The following is a 20384-nucleotide window of genomic DNA, read 5'->3' on the forward strand; positions in this document are numbered from 1 at the left end:
GAATTTATTATTCAGCCTATCTCTCTATATTTCAAATTAGTTATGTGGTGTACGTTGACATTCTTCCTGACTACTCAGGCTATTAGAAAGTGGTGGATTTCTAATTGGCTGCAATAAGGCAGTCGGACTTGATTGCTTTCACCTATGGGGAGGAGAAGACTTTAGATGGGGGAAACTGCAAGGATTGGTAAATGTGAGATAGTAGAGTTAGGGCTGTCTGCCTTTTAGTGACACCGTAACCTCAGTGCGGAGAGTACTGACTCATTCTCTGTTCTGCTGCTACTGTACATGGCTGATTTCAGGACTGTTTGCTCTGCCAACATGAGACGCTGACAACGCAGACTTTATGTGTCTGTCAATGACTGATGCTGATTGTGAGGAATAATCTTCTCCCTCGCTCTATACACCCTGTGGATGGGTCCCATGTGCTGCCATTGTATTTTGGGAGTATGCTGGCGTGGATTGCAGTTTTGTGTGTGTGTGTGTGTGTGTGTGTGTGTGTGTGTGTGTGTGAATGGGGTGTTTTGTGAATGAATTCATTAGGATTTTAGTTCACTGGCGTGTATTATCACAGTGCTCACCCCCTAGTGTCATTTTCTTGTTGCCTAAATCATTTACAGCATGATATTGTAGTCTACTGCATTGTCTAGATGTCATTTTGTTGGTCACATTTATTTATTTTCTGACATTTGCAAGTATAGCGTAAAAACAAAAGAAAATCTTACACTTCTATTAATGACTTTAATGTCACTTTTTTATTTTATTTTAAGTAGAAATACAACATTTTTATGACAAAAAAATAGAAAAAGTGTGAATGGGGACAAGTGCGTTTGGGCTAAAAAATATATATATAATAGACCAAGTGAACAATTACTTGGTCTAGTGCAAACTCCTAATGCAATGCTGCCTTACACATTCTGTACTGGAAAAAAGGGGGAAACACTTGTTTCACACCATGTTTACTAGCCCTAGTAAAATCTGTTTATCTATTAGATTAGATAGATTCTATTTTTGTCATTATTGACATTTTACATTGATTTAACTCTGTTAACTTAGCCAATAGATGTTTTGTACAAAAAGAGTCTGATTTTCTGAAAATTTAGCTACTAAACGTATTTCTGAGAAGATATGAGTGAAGTGACAATATTGACAATATTGTGTAATTGCTAAAGATTTACAATATGAACTCTGTATTTCTAATTAGTCTGTCTGTAGCGACACACATCTGTTTTACTATTTCAGCACAACTTTTTAAAGGTTTTTAGCAGACCTATAAAAACTGATGCCAGTATGACTCCCAAATTGTAAAAGTGCACCATTTTACTTCTGTAAAAATATTTTTTTTTATATTTTGTGAATGAAAATATTGTAGGACATTTGTCTCTGAGATTCATTTCCAATAAAGGTGATTGTAGCTTTTTAATTCAAACAAGTGGGCAGACTCTCTGTGGTCATTAAAAAAAAATCCCATGGCACTTCTCGTAAAGAGTAGGGGTGTAACCCTGGCCACAATCCACCCACTCTCCCTTGCCAATTATGGCCTCCTCCTAATAATCCCCATCCACTGAATTGGCTCTATCGCTCTCTCTCCTCTCCACCTATAGCTGGTGTGTGGTGAGCGCACTGGCGCCGTTGTACTGTGGCTGCCGCCAAGTGGATGCTGCACACTGGTGGTGGTTGAGGAGAGACCCCGACATGATTGTAAAGCGCTTTGGATGTACAGAAGTACATATGAAAGTGCTATATAAATGCCTCATTCATTCATTCATTCATTCATTCATTCATTCAAGCAAACAATTCGAGCCTATATATGATGACAAAATACTTTATTACCATTATCATCAATTAAACATCTGGTGTTTCAGGCAAACCCGAAAAGTTTCAAATAAAATTAAAAACACACAATCCTTTGCAAATGAAATATTTGAGAGCAAAGAAGTCACTAAATAACATTTCCAAAAAGAAAACGTTATAAAACACAGATGCTGTCTGCTTTTTGTACGTCTGTTGAGAGAATTTTATTATCAATTATCTATGCGCTTGAATGTGGAACTCAGCATTTGTTAGAATTTGGCACAAATTACACTAACTAGCCTAAAGACATTTCTGTGAGAGTATTTTTCAAATATTGATACTTTTTAAGGCTTTGTTTAAATCCTTTCATTAAACTATCCCATGTAATTTAAACAGGCACAAAAGCATTAAACAATCAATAATGGTTGTTTAAAATAGACATAAGAATTCAATCAGACATTGATTTTCTGACATTTTTTTCAGAAAATAATTAACTAGAGTAATAGAGAAATAAGCTTAATGCTTGTTAATGAGGAATATGTAAATGCACATAGACATTGCACACATTGGATAATTGGAACAGTTAAAGTTTCCAATGGTTGTTGTCTCTCTGAGTGTCTCTCAACTTTTCAACAAAACACATAAAACTTAATTTCCATAGTTTGATGCATTTCTATGACATATTACTAGTCTTTAAAATTATTTGTGGGAAAACTAAAATGTTAAAAATACTTTTAAGTATATCAATATATAAGTATGCCAATATATAGATTTAGGTAATAATAATTTATAAAGATGCAGTTGAACTCTTAGCAAAATTTAGCATACAAAAAAAACCTATATACCAGTTTCAGTGCAAGATTGCAAACCATACACTCTGCAAGCAACTTCAAACTTCAAAAACTGAGTAAGGATCATATATGACATGAATTGTAAGGAAAACAGAAGATGTTTGATGCTAGAATGATTTTGTGTATGCATGACTATTGGACTTCTTGCATTTAGAGTGAGAACCTGACTGGTGTGAAAACTACAGAACTGTGTCTGTGTGTATTTAGAAACACTGGCTGTGAAGGAAGAACTGGACCAGGCAAAAAAAAAAAAAAAAAAAAAAAAAAAAAAAAATGCTTCTGTGCCTCTTCTTCTTTCTTCTTCATTTCTTCCAATCACACATTAAGTCTCAAAGTACTTATAGATCTGAGACACATACTGCATTACACTTTGCCAGTCTGGTCTGTCTGTGTGCATCAGCTCATCAATGTCCTACAGAGAGACAGAGAGCAGATGTAGAAGTTTAGATGTAGGAAACACTTTTCATTTTCATGCATGTTTCTTTAACGTGAACATTCAATTTTGTTTATATTATTTTACCTTTTCCTCAGACTTGCATTGTTAAACAAGACAATTCCATCTTAAAATATTATAAAAAATATTATTCTTAAGGTCTATTATTCTCAAGCTTAAGCACCTAAACTAATCATCTTATTAATTATGATGGTCTTAAGAAGGAGTGAAATGAACACCAATGAAAACCCTTTTCATATTTATATTAGATTTATATCAGTAAATCATATCAGTATATCAGACTGTCATTTGCACCAAAACAAACAATTTTGGCCTTAAAGTTTCATCAAGAAGAGCATGCTTGAGATGAAATATGAGGTGTGTGATGTATGAAGAAAAATAAATAAATTAAGGTATAAAACTGGATAAATGTTTTATTTTAATGTATTTTATTGCAGGACACAATTGCATTACATCCACACACACTCCGGCTGAAATCAGGCAGTCTGATCTTAGCCGGAGTTCTCAAATTCTCAGCCAATCTAGAGACATCCACATTATATGTTTGTAGAGTGTGAAAAATCTCTGAGGCTGTGCTCTATTATGCTTGACAATCATCAAGTACCACAGACCTAAAGGAACACTTCACCCAACAAGAACCTTTTCCTCTTCTCAAGAAAGTTTTCTGTGTGCCATCTCTGTGAAAACAACTGCTTGGTTAAAATGGTGGCTATGTCTTTTTATTCATGTCACTATTTCCTCCTAGTGTCTACAGTATGTAGGGTAAAGTGAACTCCAGACTGTGGCATAGTTTCTGTGGGTTTGTAGAAGCCCTGAGAATCATTAAACATTTACAGGTCATTTTAAAAATACCCCATAGGGTATTCCAACTGAGGCATTTGGAAACATTCTTCTGTTTTTTCCCAATCACGTCTCTCTCTCTCTCTTTTAAAAAACCACAACCCCCCCCCCCCCCCCAAAAAAAACCCCACACTGGTTCTTAACCGTAAAGCCTACTATATAAATACCATTTTGATACACACCTTTCTAAGGCCTCTAATCAAAACTTTGCTGAAATTGCTGTACACAATCTACTATGCCTTCCGATTGATTGATCACACTTTTTGGGCAAGTAAAGGGGTTTTTAGTAATTCTTTCCACCTGCAGGTTGGTGTCTTTTTGCTGTGAAATCATGATGGTTACTTTTATAAAGTAATTATAAGAATAATAACTTTTATATTGTTAGTAATATTTCAAGATTAACAACACTCATTGGACTGAAGCAACTTATAGGTTTACTTAATTTATATAAAATTTGAGTATCAAATATGATACCTCAGGCTTTTGAGAAATCTCAATTTTCTCAAAATCTCAATCTTAAAGGTACAATATGCAAGAATTTTTGCCGCTAGAGGGCGCTACATTCCAAACAACAACAACGGCGTAGCTTGATGACGATGTGAAGGAGCGTGGAATGATGGGAACTGTCGTTTTAAACTCCACCGTGGATGTAAATCAGTCAGACGGGAATCGAAAAATCATGTTCATGGATGAGGCTAAGTTCTGTTTTTATAAATGTTGCGTTTAATGACATGCTTTTAGTGGCGAGGCTGGCGTGGTTCAGCGCGGTCTGTGATGGGAGAGAAAAGAGACGAGCAAGTAGGTCAAGTGCAAATGCACCCGTGTCTTATTGCAGTGATCGGCGTGGAGAGACCGCTTATAAGCCGCGCTGGAACGAGAGAGAGACTGGAGAGAAAATTGGACGCAGAGGAAGAAAACCGGTGGATCCGAGCTCTCATTTTTGAACTGTTTTGTGCCGTCGCGGTTGCCACAGTGAATGCGCGTTGTGCGCGGCTTTTGTTTGTTTTGCTTTATTTTAATAAAGTACGAGTCCCAGTCACGACGACGCGTCTTCTTCCTTCCTGACTCTTAAACCTCATCACACTTTTATTTCATTAAAATGAATTAACCGCAAGAAAAGTAAGGTTTAATACTTCATAGATGTTACTGTATTTGTTGAATTCATTGTTGTGATAACGCTGCGCAGTTTTACATGTTCTAAACAATTGTTGTAAAAGTACATTCGAACATGCCCACATCATTTGCCAAAATACTGATTAATCTTTATGTATAACACATGCTATGTTTATTTACATGGCCATAAACACCAGACGTGATAAACAATGTCAATAAACTAAACACAAATCTAAAGCAATAATACTTTCCTTACATAAACATAACTATTACCGAATGCTACATTTGGAAAATATAAAATTAAGCATGCTTTGTCGACAGAACCAGCTGCAATCGGTAAAGAATAATTGTGTCCCATAACGACTGCAAGAAACAAGCTAAAGTTTGTAGCTTGATAGACGCTACAACTACAACTTCCGCATTTGTCCAGGACTCCACGCAGTACGAGCGGAAACCGAGGGTGACGCGGATATGACGCAATTGACTGGCGACTCCCAGCTCCCCCCTGCTCTAACGCCCCGTTTCCTTGGTTAAAATCGCAATTTTCTCACGATTTAAAAATAGTTGGAAACATTTGGGATATTGTAAGTAATCAACTTAACAAAATATATAACACTGGCCTTGAGATTTTGGGATATTTTAATGCAAAATTCTTACATATTGTACCTTTAAGGATCTCACAATCATCATTTGTATTGAATTGCATTATATATTGCACAATAAAAAACTACAGAGCTTTGACAATAAAACTAAGCATTTAAAATCATTTTACTAAAACATAGATAAATACAGACACAAATAAATGTATCATAAACTGATATTTTTATATGCAATAAAAAGGTACTACTGTGTCTCAAAACTCTGGTCAGTTGATAATACCTAGAATATCAAAATCGACTGCGTGCGGTAGATCCTTTTCCTATTTAACACCAAAACTCTGGAACAGTCTTCCTAACATTGTCCGGGAAGCAGACACCCTCTGTCAGTTTAAATCTAGACTAAAAACACATCTCTTTAACCTGGCATACATAAAGAAAATTATACATTCCCATTATTCAAATCAGTTAAATGATTATTAGGCTGCATAAATTAGGTCAGCCGGAACCAGGAACACTTCCTATAACACCCAACGCACTCGTTACATCATAAGAAGAATGGCATCTGTGCTAATGTTAGTCTTTCAGCTTATACCGAGGTTTACTGTAATCAGCTGGATCCGGGCGGTATCCAGACCAGATGGTGGACCTGTGCCTAGACATGACCACAACGCATGATGTTGTCAGCCGGATCTGGGCCGTATCCAGACCAGATGGAGGACCTGCACCTAGACACAACCACAATGCATCCCTGAAGTGTCAGCAGAGATTGTGTCAACTTCTCCACTGTGAAGGCCTCATCAACACGAGAGCCATCGGCACAGATCCTCAACAAACTCGTCTCCATACTGGCGAGACGACTCTGATCTTCAACCACATGGAACTGCATAATATTCTGATTGTTCCAAACCAATCTGACTTCTGACCTGTAATGCTGCCTGAATCATAACTATAAACTGTTCGTTTGTTGGCCAGAGGAGAACTGGCCCCCCGACTCAGTCTGGTTTCTCCCAAGGTTTTTATCTCCATTCTGCCACCTGATGGAGTTTTAGTTCCTTGCCACTGTCGCCTTTTCCCACCTTTGTGCCATTGGCTTGGCTTGCTTAGTTGGGGACATTAAATTTAACATTTAATTTAATATTCAACAATTAATATTGATCTGCCTGCATTGACACTATTATACAAAAACTTAACTGAGCTGGCCGATGACATCACGGTTTACTCCAGACCGGCTATATATATATATATATATATATATATATATGTCATATATATATATATATATATATATATATGAACTAAATTAATAACTTTTTTTAAAACAAAAATGAAACATCCCTGAACTTACTTAAGCTGGACTGTGACGCTATGTTCTTCTGGAAACAAACTTTTTTGCATTATTTTCCTGTTATCTCTGTAAAGCTGCTTTGAAACAATCTGTATTGTAAAAAGTGCTATATAAATAAATGTGACTTGACTTCACTATTATAAATATCTTATTGATTTACATTACAAGCTTTCACAGTTTCACCTTACTTTTTGGCAATGCATGTAAACATCAGCAACTGCACCATATTGCATATTTTTTTCTCAGTTTGGGCCTCTGAATTTTTTTCTATTTTTTTTTACCACCTTGAGTGTGAGCTCCATATTTTCCTATATCATATTATAATAGCCATAAAAGCCTGATGTATCAAATAAGATACTAAACAAAAAACACATATGGCAATTTTTTTTCTAAAGGGTTAAATAAACGGTTTCATTATGTTTTTTTTTTTTTATGTCTATGACTATTCATGTCAGGCTTTACAAGGTTAAGACTGCAGTTATATGTGTTTATATGGGATAGCATTTATGTGCACTCTGCTTCTCTTTCTTGTCTGCCATCTTTAATTCTACCAAACGATTAATAAAATGGAAAATAAAAGAGTCTGTCAGAATATTTAGGTTATAATGTCATCAATTTAAACCAATACACAGACGTTCAGATACAGATCCAAAGCCGTAATCCTCCTTGCACATATTTGCACAAGTCATGCGGGAAAAGGACAAACATAACCTGCTGAGTGCTGTGTCAAGTCAAAATATTGTGTACACTTCTGTAATGAAGTCATAAAAACATTCATCAAACACACCCTCAGGTCAGTAATTAAACAATCAGCACCTAACAAAAAGTGTTATGAGACAATGAGATGTAAAGTAATATAAAAAAAATATATATATAAAAAAAAAGATATTAATAAAAACAGCAGCCACAATCTCTGGACAACTGCTACAAACAAGCTGTCACCTCATATTCTATTCTATTATTCAAACAGTATTTGTATTTGAAGCAATTAAGAAAACAAAATGCACACGATAGTATTTGTATTGTAGATATTGTATCACACCCAGAATGCTGTTATCATCCTTTCTTGCAGAAAGCAGCTGAAAAATTAGTCAAAGCATATGATAGAATATTGTACACTGTTTTCAATAAATGCACTTGACCAAACACAAGAACATTGTAAGATACAGAGCAATCTGTCATCCAAAAGATCACAATGAAAATATAGGATTCTGTAAACCTGGCACAGTAAGTTTTCGAATTTGGAAAATTTGGAGATACAAAACCAAAACAACAACATAAGAAATATGTATGATTCTGCGCTATTTCTACTTAATCATCAGGTATTAGTTAATTAATTAATAAATTGTTCATATAATGTGAAAATAATGTCATAATCATTGATTTTGGGCCCTTTTTCGAGCTGGTCACTGGTGACTATACATGGGAATGTCTAGTGACTTGAGAAAGTTGCAAAAATGTTACATTATGCAAATGAAGAACGACTTTCAAGAAATGATATGAGCTCACATAATCAATCTTTATCAGCTACTGAAAAACATGCATTGAAAAGCATTTCTGAGACTGAGTGGATTGCAAATAGGTTTAAATTATTGAACAGCCTGTAAAATTATCTATTAAATAATTTGTTTTGAAAATTTGTTACAAGCAAACACAAAATTATCGCAGGTGTATTGAATAAACATTACCATATACTGGCTTAACTCTGTGACACTATAAAGTGCAAACCAAACCTACAGAAAAAAAACTGATGTTTGTGACCTCCTGCACTTAAAGGAAATAAAACATAAAAAGATTTTGGGGTGAAATATGACTTGGACATTTATTCATGAGATTCAACCGCCAACTATCACTTGTGGACACTTACTTACTAAAATAAATAAATAAATAACTTCTATTGAAGTTCCTTTAATTTAACTGGGTGTTAAATCAAGGATGGAGAATTCACAGAGCTTGAACTCACACTGAGTGATGTGTCAAGTCAAAATATTGTGTACACTTCTGTAATGAAGTCATAAAAACATTCATCAAACACACCCTCAGGTCAGTAAGGGTAAGATAAACAATCAACACCAAACAAAAAGTGTTCTGAGACAATGAAATGTACAGTAATATGTTTCTTATTTCCCCCGAGTCTTTCTTTTTTACTTTCACTTTCCTAGTCACGTCTATTGGCCCACCTGGTCCCCATGTTCCTGTGACGTCAATGACCAGCTCTCCAATCTGATCGGTGCCCCGTGGCATAAAAGTGGAGAGTAGACGCCACTCGTGAGGCCCTAGATCCTTTGAAACCTTTTTCTGTGTGACAGCCTATATTCTGCATGTGTATAGTGCATCTGTGTATCCCGTGTGTTTAGTAATTGTATGTAACCGGCTTGAGTACAGTCTCATCTCATTTGTTCTACCTCTGTTATTGCATGCTGGTCACATCCAAGGTTGGAGAAAGGGACAGGTAAGAAAGTCGCACAACGTACATTGTGCACTCATAGGTATTTCACTTTGTCAAGTCACCTTTATTTATATAGCACTTTTAACAATACAGATTGTTTCAAAGCAGCTTTACAGAGATAACAGGAAAATAAATCGGCTGTACAGCAGATCTAGAAGAAAATAACTTCATTGTCCAGCTTAAGTAAGTTCAGTGATGGTTCATTTTTGTTGTAAAAAAGTTATTCATTTAGTTAATTTATACAAAACAGTGAAACAGAGAAAACAGCTATGTCATTGTCTAGCTCAGTTCAGTTCTCATAAAATGGTTTTAATGACTTAATTGTTGAATATTAAGTGTCGTCCAACAAAGCCAAAAGCCAAAGGCGACATTGGCAAGGAACCAAAACTCCATCAGGTGACAGAATGGAGATTTGTATTAGATACACTAGTTTAGGGGCGAGCTCCACCTGTTGTATTTTTGCGTTTGGGTAATTAGTGTAGTTCGGGCAGTGCATCGGTGACGCAAACATCCTTTTCATTTCATTCTTTTCTTTTGGCAGTTAAGTTAGAGATTGGGCCGCAAGTTAGTTTGTTTTTGTTTATTTCTTTGATCCCTTTTCCAATCCTCCCCCATTTTCTTACTTTTGTGGTTCCTGTTTGCCATCTGTGTTTTTTTCGTTTTTTTTCATACTGTGTATATATCTATACTGTGTGTATGTAGTATGCATTTTTCTTGTTTAAATCTACTTCCTCATTGTAAATATACCCTATGCTCATGATATATATATATATATTTCACCTTTTGTAAATAAAACACTTGCTTGCAGTTCAGTTCAGCCTTGTTTCTCTCTTGCCTCCTCACCTAGTTGTCTGCAAATGTGTGTTCCTCCCAAATTAATGTTATTAATGTCCTTTACCCCTTGATTGACCACCTGAGGGGTCGTAACAAAAGGAAACAGGCAAAGATGAAGAACTCGGAGAACCAGGAGAAACACAACACACTACAGGAGAAACACAACCACACTAGTACGAGGATGGACAAAGGAAAAGGGAGAACTCGGGTTTTTATGCACAAGGAAAACAAACGAACTAATGAGATAATAAACGGGGCACAGATGAATGAAATGAAACAATAATTAACACAGGAGAACTGTTATAATAAACGAAAATTATAATAACCCTTGATCATAAAGATGGTATATTTCAAATATAAAATTGAAACAGTACCATACTTAAAGTGCAAAAATAATATATAAATAGTAATAAATATATTAAAAGTTTGATGTTATGTATACTTAAAAGAAAATGTACAAGTATACTTGCCCTATTAACAAACATAACTACTTAAAATGTAAACTGTTGAAATATATATGTACATTTTATACAAATTATTCTTTGTTTTTGTTGATGCATTACAGAACACTGATATAGTGGCACACCGGAAATCGACAGCACTTTGCGGCCTTCCCTTGTTGCTAAAAGACAGCGCAGACCACCTGAGGATGTGCCTGGTAATATTTTCATCTGATTTGTTATGCCAAGTATGGTTGTTTATAGTGACAATGTAGCCTTTTTACATTTTCATATGTGTATATATATGTGTGTATCCCTCTTTACAACGTCAGACACAACGGTAATTAATGATTAGCCTTTTGCTTGACTACATTATCAAACAGCTAATAATGTGTTGCTAATGTTACACAAACCAGAGTCGTCAGCTGCCTTCTAAAAATTAGCATCACTAATTCACACCGGACGCGAATAGCGCGTCAAATTCGCGCCTGCCGCGTCTAGTTATACGCTTGACCACTTGGTGTCCATTCGCGCGTCAAGAGCGAAATTGACGCGCGTAAAAACAAAAGTTTAGACATGCATATGCTTAATATATTACTTCTGACTCCCCTCTTTTGTGTTTCTGTAGGACACCGATCCTGATGAGTGATAAAACCTGCACCAAGGGACTCAAAGTTGGTGTCCTCACTGTTGTGGAAGATATATTTATATCATATATATATATATATAGATATATAAAATAAAATAAAATATTTTATTTTTGTTTATTTTATTTGTTGTCATTGAATGAAATGAGTGGATTTTAAAAGTTGTTAGAAAAGCCATATTGATGAAATTGTATTGTCACTTTAAAGAATGTTTTTGAAGGACCAATGTTGTACAGAATAGCATTTAATAAAATCATTGACTCATATTGGATTGATTCTTTTTTAAATAACTTAATAGTTTAGGTTTGAACACCAACTTTAAGTTTGTAAATGCAATAAAACTCAAGTTGAGTAAACTCTGAAAAGTACTGTAGCTGCTTGAAATTAAATGTCTACATTAAGAAAACTCAATATTTATAGTCAACTAAACAAATTAATAGTTTAACTAAGTTTGTTAAACTTAATATATTATGTTGATTGAACATACACACAAGTTTGTACAACTAATTGACCCCTAAGTTGAGAAAACTAAAAAATGTCCTGCAGCTGGTTGCCTTAAACTTTTAAGTTTTCTCAACTTTTTTTTTTTTTTTTTTACAGTGTAGTTGTTTACTCAAAGTTTACTACTGTTACACTTAATGTATGCTTAAAAGTATACTTTTATACACTAAAAAGTGAGCCAATTTAGTCCCAAGTAGTATTGAAGCAGTACACGTACAAGTATATTTCTAGTAGATTGATATTAGTATACTTACTACATAAAGTAGCCTATACTTAAAAATACTTGAAATTTACTACAGTAGACTTAATAAAATGTACTTGAAGTATAGGCTTTTTGTAATGGGTGCAAGTCCAAGATAGCTTGCCATATCAGATGGCTCAATGTAAACAATTTAAAAAAAAAAAGTAGATTATATTACTTCTTGTCTTGTATCTTGTATTAACAAAATCTGCCCAATTACAGAATACTGAAAAACCTGGAAAAACTAAATCTGTTAACATAGACTCACCAGAGAGGGCTTGATACCAATGCTTTCAGCTGCTTGGAAAGCCAGAGTGAGATTTCGTCCCTATGGGGAAAAAACAGCACTCTTTTAACCACTTGACCAATATTAACCATCTTAATATTAATTACAGTAGTGAAAAACAGGTGTCTAAACCCAACTGAATTCTCTAGCAATGCTCTAGATCCACACACGTGGCATTTTAGTAGCCTTGATATTTACAACACAATCTAAGAGGCTTTGTGAATAATTCAAAAGCATAATGTACCATCTCTTCCTGTAATTACTATTATACTTATGGCTGCAATTTGTCACATAAGCTCTGAAGACCGTGGCACATTGCGTGTACGTGGGTGTACCACATGGTTGAATAAACATACAGGGAGGGCAGGGCAGCCATTTATTTGTTATGCATGTTGTACACCTCTCCGTGTGTCGTTTGTTTATGTATTCAGTCAACACTAATCCATAGAAGCATGTAATTTATTACATCTGGCAGGTCAGTCTTGACTGTTAACACACTGTTTAATGTGTCAGGCTCTAAAGATAAAGTGTGGATCTACTGAAGCCTCTTTTACACAGCGCGTTGATCCCGGGAAATTGCCGTAAAATTGCTAGAGTGCCTTCTGTGTGAACGCAAACACGTCCCGGATTGATGCCGGGATCGATGCTGGGATGGGGACCTAGTAACATTGCCGGGATCAGTCCCGGAACGTGCCATGTGTGAACAAAAGCCAGGACCAATGCCGTAACGGGTGTGTCGTAGTGATGCCATCGCACGGGCCTTTCTACAACCTATTCTACAGCATATGGGGAACGAGCCACTCGGCAAATCTAGTGGCGCTACTGGGAGTATGGACTCGTCTTCGTGTAAAAATGACAAAGAGCAGTTATCAGCAGAACTGACATCTAACAGGAGTTATCACATCCTGACATCACGTGTCTTTACGGGATCTTTACGGGATGTGTGTGAATGCACAGATTCCGGAAAATCACTGGCAGTGTGAATGAACCAAAATAAAACGACACATTATCCTTGTATTTTCCGGAATCTCTGTGTGAAAGGGGCTTATGTCACTTAAATAACCAATGTAAGAAATACATGTGTACCTTGTCTTGGCTGATGAGCTCCTGGTAAGGGATGTGTGCAGGCAGATAGGTGTGTAACAGAGCACAGAATGCCAGGCCATCACTCCAGCTGCTGCTGAAGTTTGTCACATCTATATTCTACAAGGACAGAGAAAAAGAAAAGTTTAAAGACACCATGTAATCAAAATAGTTTTGTGCCCTTTAGTGTGTATGTTTGCATTGAGGACATCTGTTTGGCATGTTAGGGATTCACAATCAACCAGCCACTGATCGTTATCAGAAGATATTCATCTCAAACCTGTAACTGGAGACTGAACAATCATGCTTTTTAATTAATGCTATACATAAAAGATTTCAAACATACACGCACACAAACGCACGCACCCAAACTCAGTTTGCTATCTTTGTGGGGACTCTCCATAAGGCATAATGGTTTTTATATTGTACAACTGTATATTCTAACCCTTACACTAACCCTACCCCTAAAACTACCCATCATAGAAAATATTCTGCATTTTTACTTTTTTTTAAAAACAACATCATTTAGTATGTTTATTAATCCCTTTACCTCGTGGTCCCCACAATGTAGGTGATTCCATCTTTTACTACCCTTGTGGGGACATTTGGTCCCCACAATTTAATATAAACCTGCACAAACACACACACGTCTATATGTGGTTTACAGCGACTTGCCATAATCACAATGCTTTTATACTGTACAAACGGAAGCGGCCTGTCCAGCAATGCTGTAAGCCTTGACCGCGAAAGCTCTGAATGTGAGACGTGGGCAACCTCCAATCTCCAAGTACCCTTTGGCCGCCCCGCCATCGAGGGTAGTGAGAGTGGAGGAGGCACTGGAGAGGCTTCGGGCAGAAAAAGGTGCCTTCCACGACTTCGTGACCTCCTCATGCACTTCCAGGAAGAAAGGCACCGGAGTGGGGCGCTGCTGTTTAGCAACACCCACCCAGAGAAAGCAATCATCCAACCTTGAGCGTTCGGGACATAGTGGAGGTTGCAGCTCGAGCCTGAAGCTCGCGACGGACCAGGAAAGCATGGCCGTCAGCTCTGGGTTGATGTTACTCTCCCTGTAGGGGGCAACTCAGCCGAATCTTCATCCCCGGAGGAGTCTAACCCACCCTCCAATGCAGCAATCAACATCTGATCCTCCAGCAGAGCCCAGAATAAGATGCTGGGTTCCCCATGAGAAGGACCAGCACCACCACCCGGAAGCTCCACAGCTTGTGATGCGATAGAGGAGTGGGGGGCCGCGGGGATTGACCCGGTGGGAGAGCCCCCACTGTAACCCTCAGATCACCCAGTGTATCAACCAAAGAAGCCCTCTACTGGGCAGAGGAACTAGACTGGGGGATAACAGAGGGGACTCCACCTCTTTCAAGGTACTGGAGTCTCGATCTCAGCATCGCGATGGTCATCTTCCCGCAGTGGGTACATGACTCATCCACGAATACTGTCCCAGCATGTTTACGGCAGAGACAGTGATCGTGACTGTCAGCAGACAAATGACTGACTGACTGTCATTTAATGACCGCATCCAGAAACACACAGGTGGAATGGCATCTTGAAAAAGCTGCAACGTCACACTAAGACATTAAATCCGATGTCAACTCTTTTAGAGAAAGATGCTCTTTTGTACTGAAGTGCACATGGGAAAGGTCGCCTGCACAGTGTGCAGAAATGCTCTTTTAGAGATTGCACAGCGTGCAAAATTTTCCAGGAAGGTGACCACGGTTGACGCACCGTCACACCAACACCAACGCAATGGTTCTCTATACCACATACTTATTGGTTCTACGTGTCATTCATTTCACGTTATTAATTATAATAGCCCTGTGATCTTATAGCAGGGATCCAGCAGTATTGTGACAATCTGATGGATTTTAAAAGCTTTGTACACAAAAAAGGTTTTAACATTCAGACACACAGACATTAAAGGTTGTATGTGTAAGATTTTTGTAATAAAATATAAAAAAATCATTTGCACAGTGTAATATATTTCCTGTAGTTGTGTTTCAGTTGTGTATTGATATGTGTATGATAATATTGTCAATATCCCAAAAGTTCCCAAAGATTTTTAATTTCAGAGAAATTCCAATTTTAAACGTCCCTGGACATTGTCGCCTGTCAATGACGTAATATCCGAGCTATCCCTGGTTTCCGCTCGTACTGCCATGTAACCATGGCGACAGACGTGGACAACTGCGTTACGTCTAGGCACGCTCATGCTGTTGTTTTGTTCAAACATTATGGACCGTGGCAAGCAGACTTTGGGACAAAAGGATAACTAAAACGAGGATCAATATTAGCGTGGCGTTTTCGAGATGCCGAGAGCTCCACGTCCGTGACTAACTTCGACTTGACGAGACGTCGCTCTTGCATGTACTTTATTAGACAGGTAAGCAAATGTACATAAAACTAATCAATGTTATATAGCTCAACATGATGAAATGTTAGAATATGATCAGAATGTTATTCTAATGTTAATCTAGCTTACTGCTACATACAGCCAACAAACTAACACATAGAATAACATTTAACTTTCAACACACTCAAATGCAGTTTAGTGTGATAGTGTAGACCCAGTGAAACAGCGCTGCGTTACTTCACAAGTTTCATTCGTCTAATAAACTGACTGAGTAGTATTCTGAACTTGCGAGTAGTTCGGTAGAATGAAATGTCCTTATTCCTTTATATCCGTGGGACTCGCTTGTGGCCCTGATATCTGTCTCTCATTAGCAATCACGACCTGCTTCGTACCACAGTCATGTTAAAAAACATGAATGTATTCACTCATCCATAAACATTATTAGATCCATCGGCATGATGAAAAGTTCCATAAATCCGCTTATGCGTCATCAACCTACGCCTTTGTTATTGTAGGAGGTTAGCGACCCCCAGCGGCAAAAAAAACCCAAACATATTGTAGCTTTAAGAATCAGATTATGAATCTCAACCAATGGTGATGATAAAAAAAAGCTTCATGTTGCAGTGCTTGATGGGAGCCACCAAAGTACAAATCTCATCCATGGCTTCCAACATGCATTAGTGTTTTCTTTTATTCTTACTATTTGCTGTTATTTTTGCTGTTGTTCTTTGTTGTGACTTTTTAGTAGCTTTTTTTGTAATGTTCAGAATTTATCTTAATATTTTGTTGATAGTCACCATTGTTGAGATTCATATGATGATTGTTGATGTCTGTGTGTGTCTAAATCACGCAGTTGTTCAAAGTGCGCAACAAAGTGCATAACATATTTTGAAAGTCTGTAATTATCTGTTTGTCACACTGCTGGATCTCATGCTGTAGTGTCACAGAGCTGTAATGTATTCAGACACACCATGGTATATTGCTCATTTAATGCACAACGTGGAAACAAAGCGTGTCTCTGCGGAGTGAATTCAAATCGTCTAATATACAGCTAGCCGTGGATTATCCCCCTTATACCATGGTCATTTGACACACTGACAAGTGAATTAGAAAGACAACAGTCGGGATTTAATTTTGTCCTTCGGGAAATGATGGGATCATAAGATGTTAGACATTGCTAACTATATGGAAAACGATCTAAATGCCAGTTTGCAGTCAGTTGTGGAGGATATATAGCCCCAACCTCTGCTGAGGATATACAGTATGTCATGAAGAGAACAGATGTCGTTTTCAGGGGGAGGGAAGGTAAACTTTTTTGATTAAACAGATTAAACACGAGGGCATATCAATTAAAATAAATAAATAATGATGTGCATGGATAAATAATTTCAAATAAGCACTATGAAATTCTTAAAAAAAATAAGAAGCCCAGTGCCAGGAACAGAACCTGCACAGGAGCGCCCTTTTACAGCTGGTGAGAGCCAGCGGACAAAACTAAAGTCAGAAATATTCATATCTTGTCTAAATGTACACTGTAAAAAATGTTGCTGTAAAATAATGGTAATCTACTGGCAGCTGTGGCTGCCAGCAATGCACTGTTAATTCACAGCCCTTTACCGTTAATTTATAGCTTTCCATTTTTACAGTATGTTACCGTAAAAATACCATGGAAGGTAACTCGTATCATTTGGGAAACCAATTGCTTCAAACAGTTCGAGTTCAAAAACTAGTATTTATACTAATAGTACTGCGAACTTACTTAATTTGAGTACACTGAAAATTAATATCTCTTAATATAAAATTGCAAACACCAAATGTGTAATAGTGAATTCATTAAAAACATGACTTTAAAATCTTTGCAGTTCGTATTTAGCGAACAATAGCACACATGTGCTAAAGTACTTAGCAAGGAGATTGTCACTGCATCAGCAACTACACAGTTACTACTTTTAAATAAAGCAACCGGCAGCATAACGTCAGTATTTCTCTGCTCATCTTTGACTGAAGCACAGGCTCTACTCTCCAGCACAATGGTGACCCACAAAACTCACCATTAAATTAAACTAACAGATCTCTCCTATATCATCTTTTGCAAAAACACATAAAACACTTCAGTTTAATATTTACTCTCCTTATCAGTTATTGACTTTGCATAACTTTTTTCTATGAACTTTTACTAATATTTCAGTGAAATGAACTTCTTTCGTTTAATAAATCTGACGGTTACATTTTACAGTATATTACTGTTTTTCATTGATTTTACGGTAATCTACTGGCAGCTGTTTTTCGACAGTTTTATACCGTAAATTAAAGTTCAGTTGATTACTGTTAAATTATGCTTCACTCTGTTTTTTATTTATTTAACACTTTCAACCCTTTTAACCCCACTGCAAAATCTTCAGTTTTAAATGAACACGACTTGTGTGTCCACACTACAGATTTTTAGAGTAACACCGAAGCAGTGTGTAAGTTAATGATATAATTCAGTGATTAATTAACTGATGATTGAGCATTAGGGATGAGCACCTGATGTTAACAAGCAGAATCACTGAAGGACAGAGGAACAACAAGAAGATAAAAAAGCGAAACACAAGACCTACAAGTGACTTCAGCCACAGAAGACATTAAATCTCTGAAGATCTCAGCAGAGGAGGATTAAACAACTCCAAAAAATAGCATTACCGGCTTCACTTACTAACCAGATTGACTTTATTTATTTTTTATACGTCTACAGAAATTCCTATTGAGAATTAACAGCGGTTTAGATGTTGTTTTGTTTCATTTGATGTTACCATTATGGTGATCTTTATTTGCTTTAGTTGGGCTCTTGACCCTTGACTTTAACATTAATTTTTCTTTAGCTGCTGTAACTGTGTGTTTTTAAGACACATTTGTTGTGGCAAAGCCAACAAAAATTAGATCAGGTGTTGCTGATCTCATAACATAATGTTTGGATCACCGATATCATCCCGTATCTAATCCCTTATAAAAAAATGTGATGTTATAATGCAGCTTAATGTTATATTACAACCAGAGTTTCCGCTAGAAAAAAATGGTGCCGGTCAAAGTGACCGGCAGAGGTTTCGTTTTCCGGACATTTTGATGATATGCCGGTCAAATATCGCCTCTTAATTAGTCAAGTTGAGGAAAACTGGAGGCAGGCTATGTAACTTAAAAAATGACATAATCAGGCCGAATGCAACATGTTTATTATCCTAACTTTCAAATAGACGGAAAAAAAACATTTTCTACTATGGTTCGTTTCTTCATTCGGATCTATTTGCGATCAATTCCATTCTAAACAAACAACGCAGTTTATATGCTTCGTCCTTGTTTCATTATCATTAAGATAATAATTAATAAATGCGCGCATAATTATCAGTGAACTTGATAAATGTTGCAGATATGTTTTGCTATGCATGCACAAACAAATGCCTTTCAACTTATGTGTGCAAAATTCAGAATGAAATGAATGTGCAGCAATTTGTACAAATAGAGAGTCTAGGTCTACTATACGTGTTGTAGCCATTAAATAAGCTCATTTAGTTTAATATTTGTTAAAATATTATAATGTTATTTTTTAATTTATGTTGATTATGAAAAGTGAACCGCACGAGTAAGATAGGATGCGCATTATCGAGAGACATGGAGCGGGTCAGACATGATTTTGACCACTTAATTAAGTTTTGTTTTGTAGAAAGACTTTTTTGAAGTGAATTTCGTTTTGTATAAATTGAATCTTAATTTTAATACTTTATTTTTATCAACCAATTGCCTGGATTTAATAAAATCCTAAATCCTAGCAGACGATAGGCCTAATCATGCAGGCGCCCGCGCGGTCACTTGTATTGCTCGTGAAATGGAGCGCATCTCATCCTAATTTAACGAAACTCAGTATAGGCCTCACAGGCATGAAATATATCTTAAACAATAAATTAAATGAAATTGTAATTGTATTAAAAAAGCAACAAAAAAAATCCGGTTTTATTTTATTTTTTTACCTATGCTAATTAGGCATTAAATTCAGGTAGGCTACTGAGTCGCTGTCCTCAGTGCCCAGAAAAGCGCTGAAACGGAGAGGAAGGGGAACCCGTTTTTATTAATTTTTTATTTTTTGGCTTATTTTAACTGGCCCATCCAGTTTTCTGGAGGCCCACCTACAATCAAAATCCTGGCGCCGCTAGTGCTTCGCAGCGGTCTGTTATCAAGAAATAACAGACCGCATTCCACATTGGAATTCAACCAAGCCATGTAATAATGTTTAATAACTTTCAAACGGTAGAGCCTGTTCCTTTATAACATAGCCAAAGGTCGGTGTATTTTTGCTTTATACATTTTAGGCTTATTCTCAAATTCAGATTGTGTTAGGGGGGCGGGATTATTAGGCAATTTTAATCGGACAATTTGACCGGAGAGATTTAATTTTGTCAGACATTTCATTTTTTTTTCGGTCAATGTCCGGCAATTACCGGACAACGGAAACCCTGATTACAACACTGTGAAACTACAGCAAAAGATCAATCAGTGCTGCACAATCAGTTA

At 36.7% G+C, this 20384-nt stretch overlaps 1 protein-coding gene across 6 annotated transcripts in view; it reads right to left on the reverse strand.

Moving 5' to 3' along the window:
• Positions 1-1809: 1809 nt before the first annotated feature.
• specc1 (sperm antigen with calponin homology and coiled-coil domains 1) overlaps positions 1810-20384 on the reverse strand; it is a 188496-nt gene continuing 169921 nt past the window's right edge. For all 6 annotated transcript variants that reach the window (XM_082171392.1, XM_082171394.1, XM_082171396.1 and 3 more), the window contains 3 exons: positions 13481-13597; positions 12377-12436; positions 1810-3057 (listed from right to left, as the gene is read on the reverse strand). In XM_082171392.1, the coding sequence (XP_082027518.1) occupies positions 2968-3057; positions 12377-12436; positions 13481-13597 (267 nt within the window). In that variant the 3' untranslated portion in view covers positions 1810-2967. The remainder of the gene's footprint in view (positions 3058-12376; positions 12437-13480; positions 13598-20384) is intronic.

Source organism: Leuciscus leuciscus, assembly GCF_965113295.1.
Source record: "Leuciscus leuciscus genome assembly, chromosome: 5".
In the NCBI taxonomy this organism is placed as follows: Eukaryota; Metazoa; Chordata; class Actinopteri; order Cypriniformes; family Leuciscidae; genus Leuciscus; species Leuciscus leuciscus.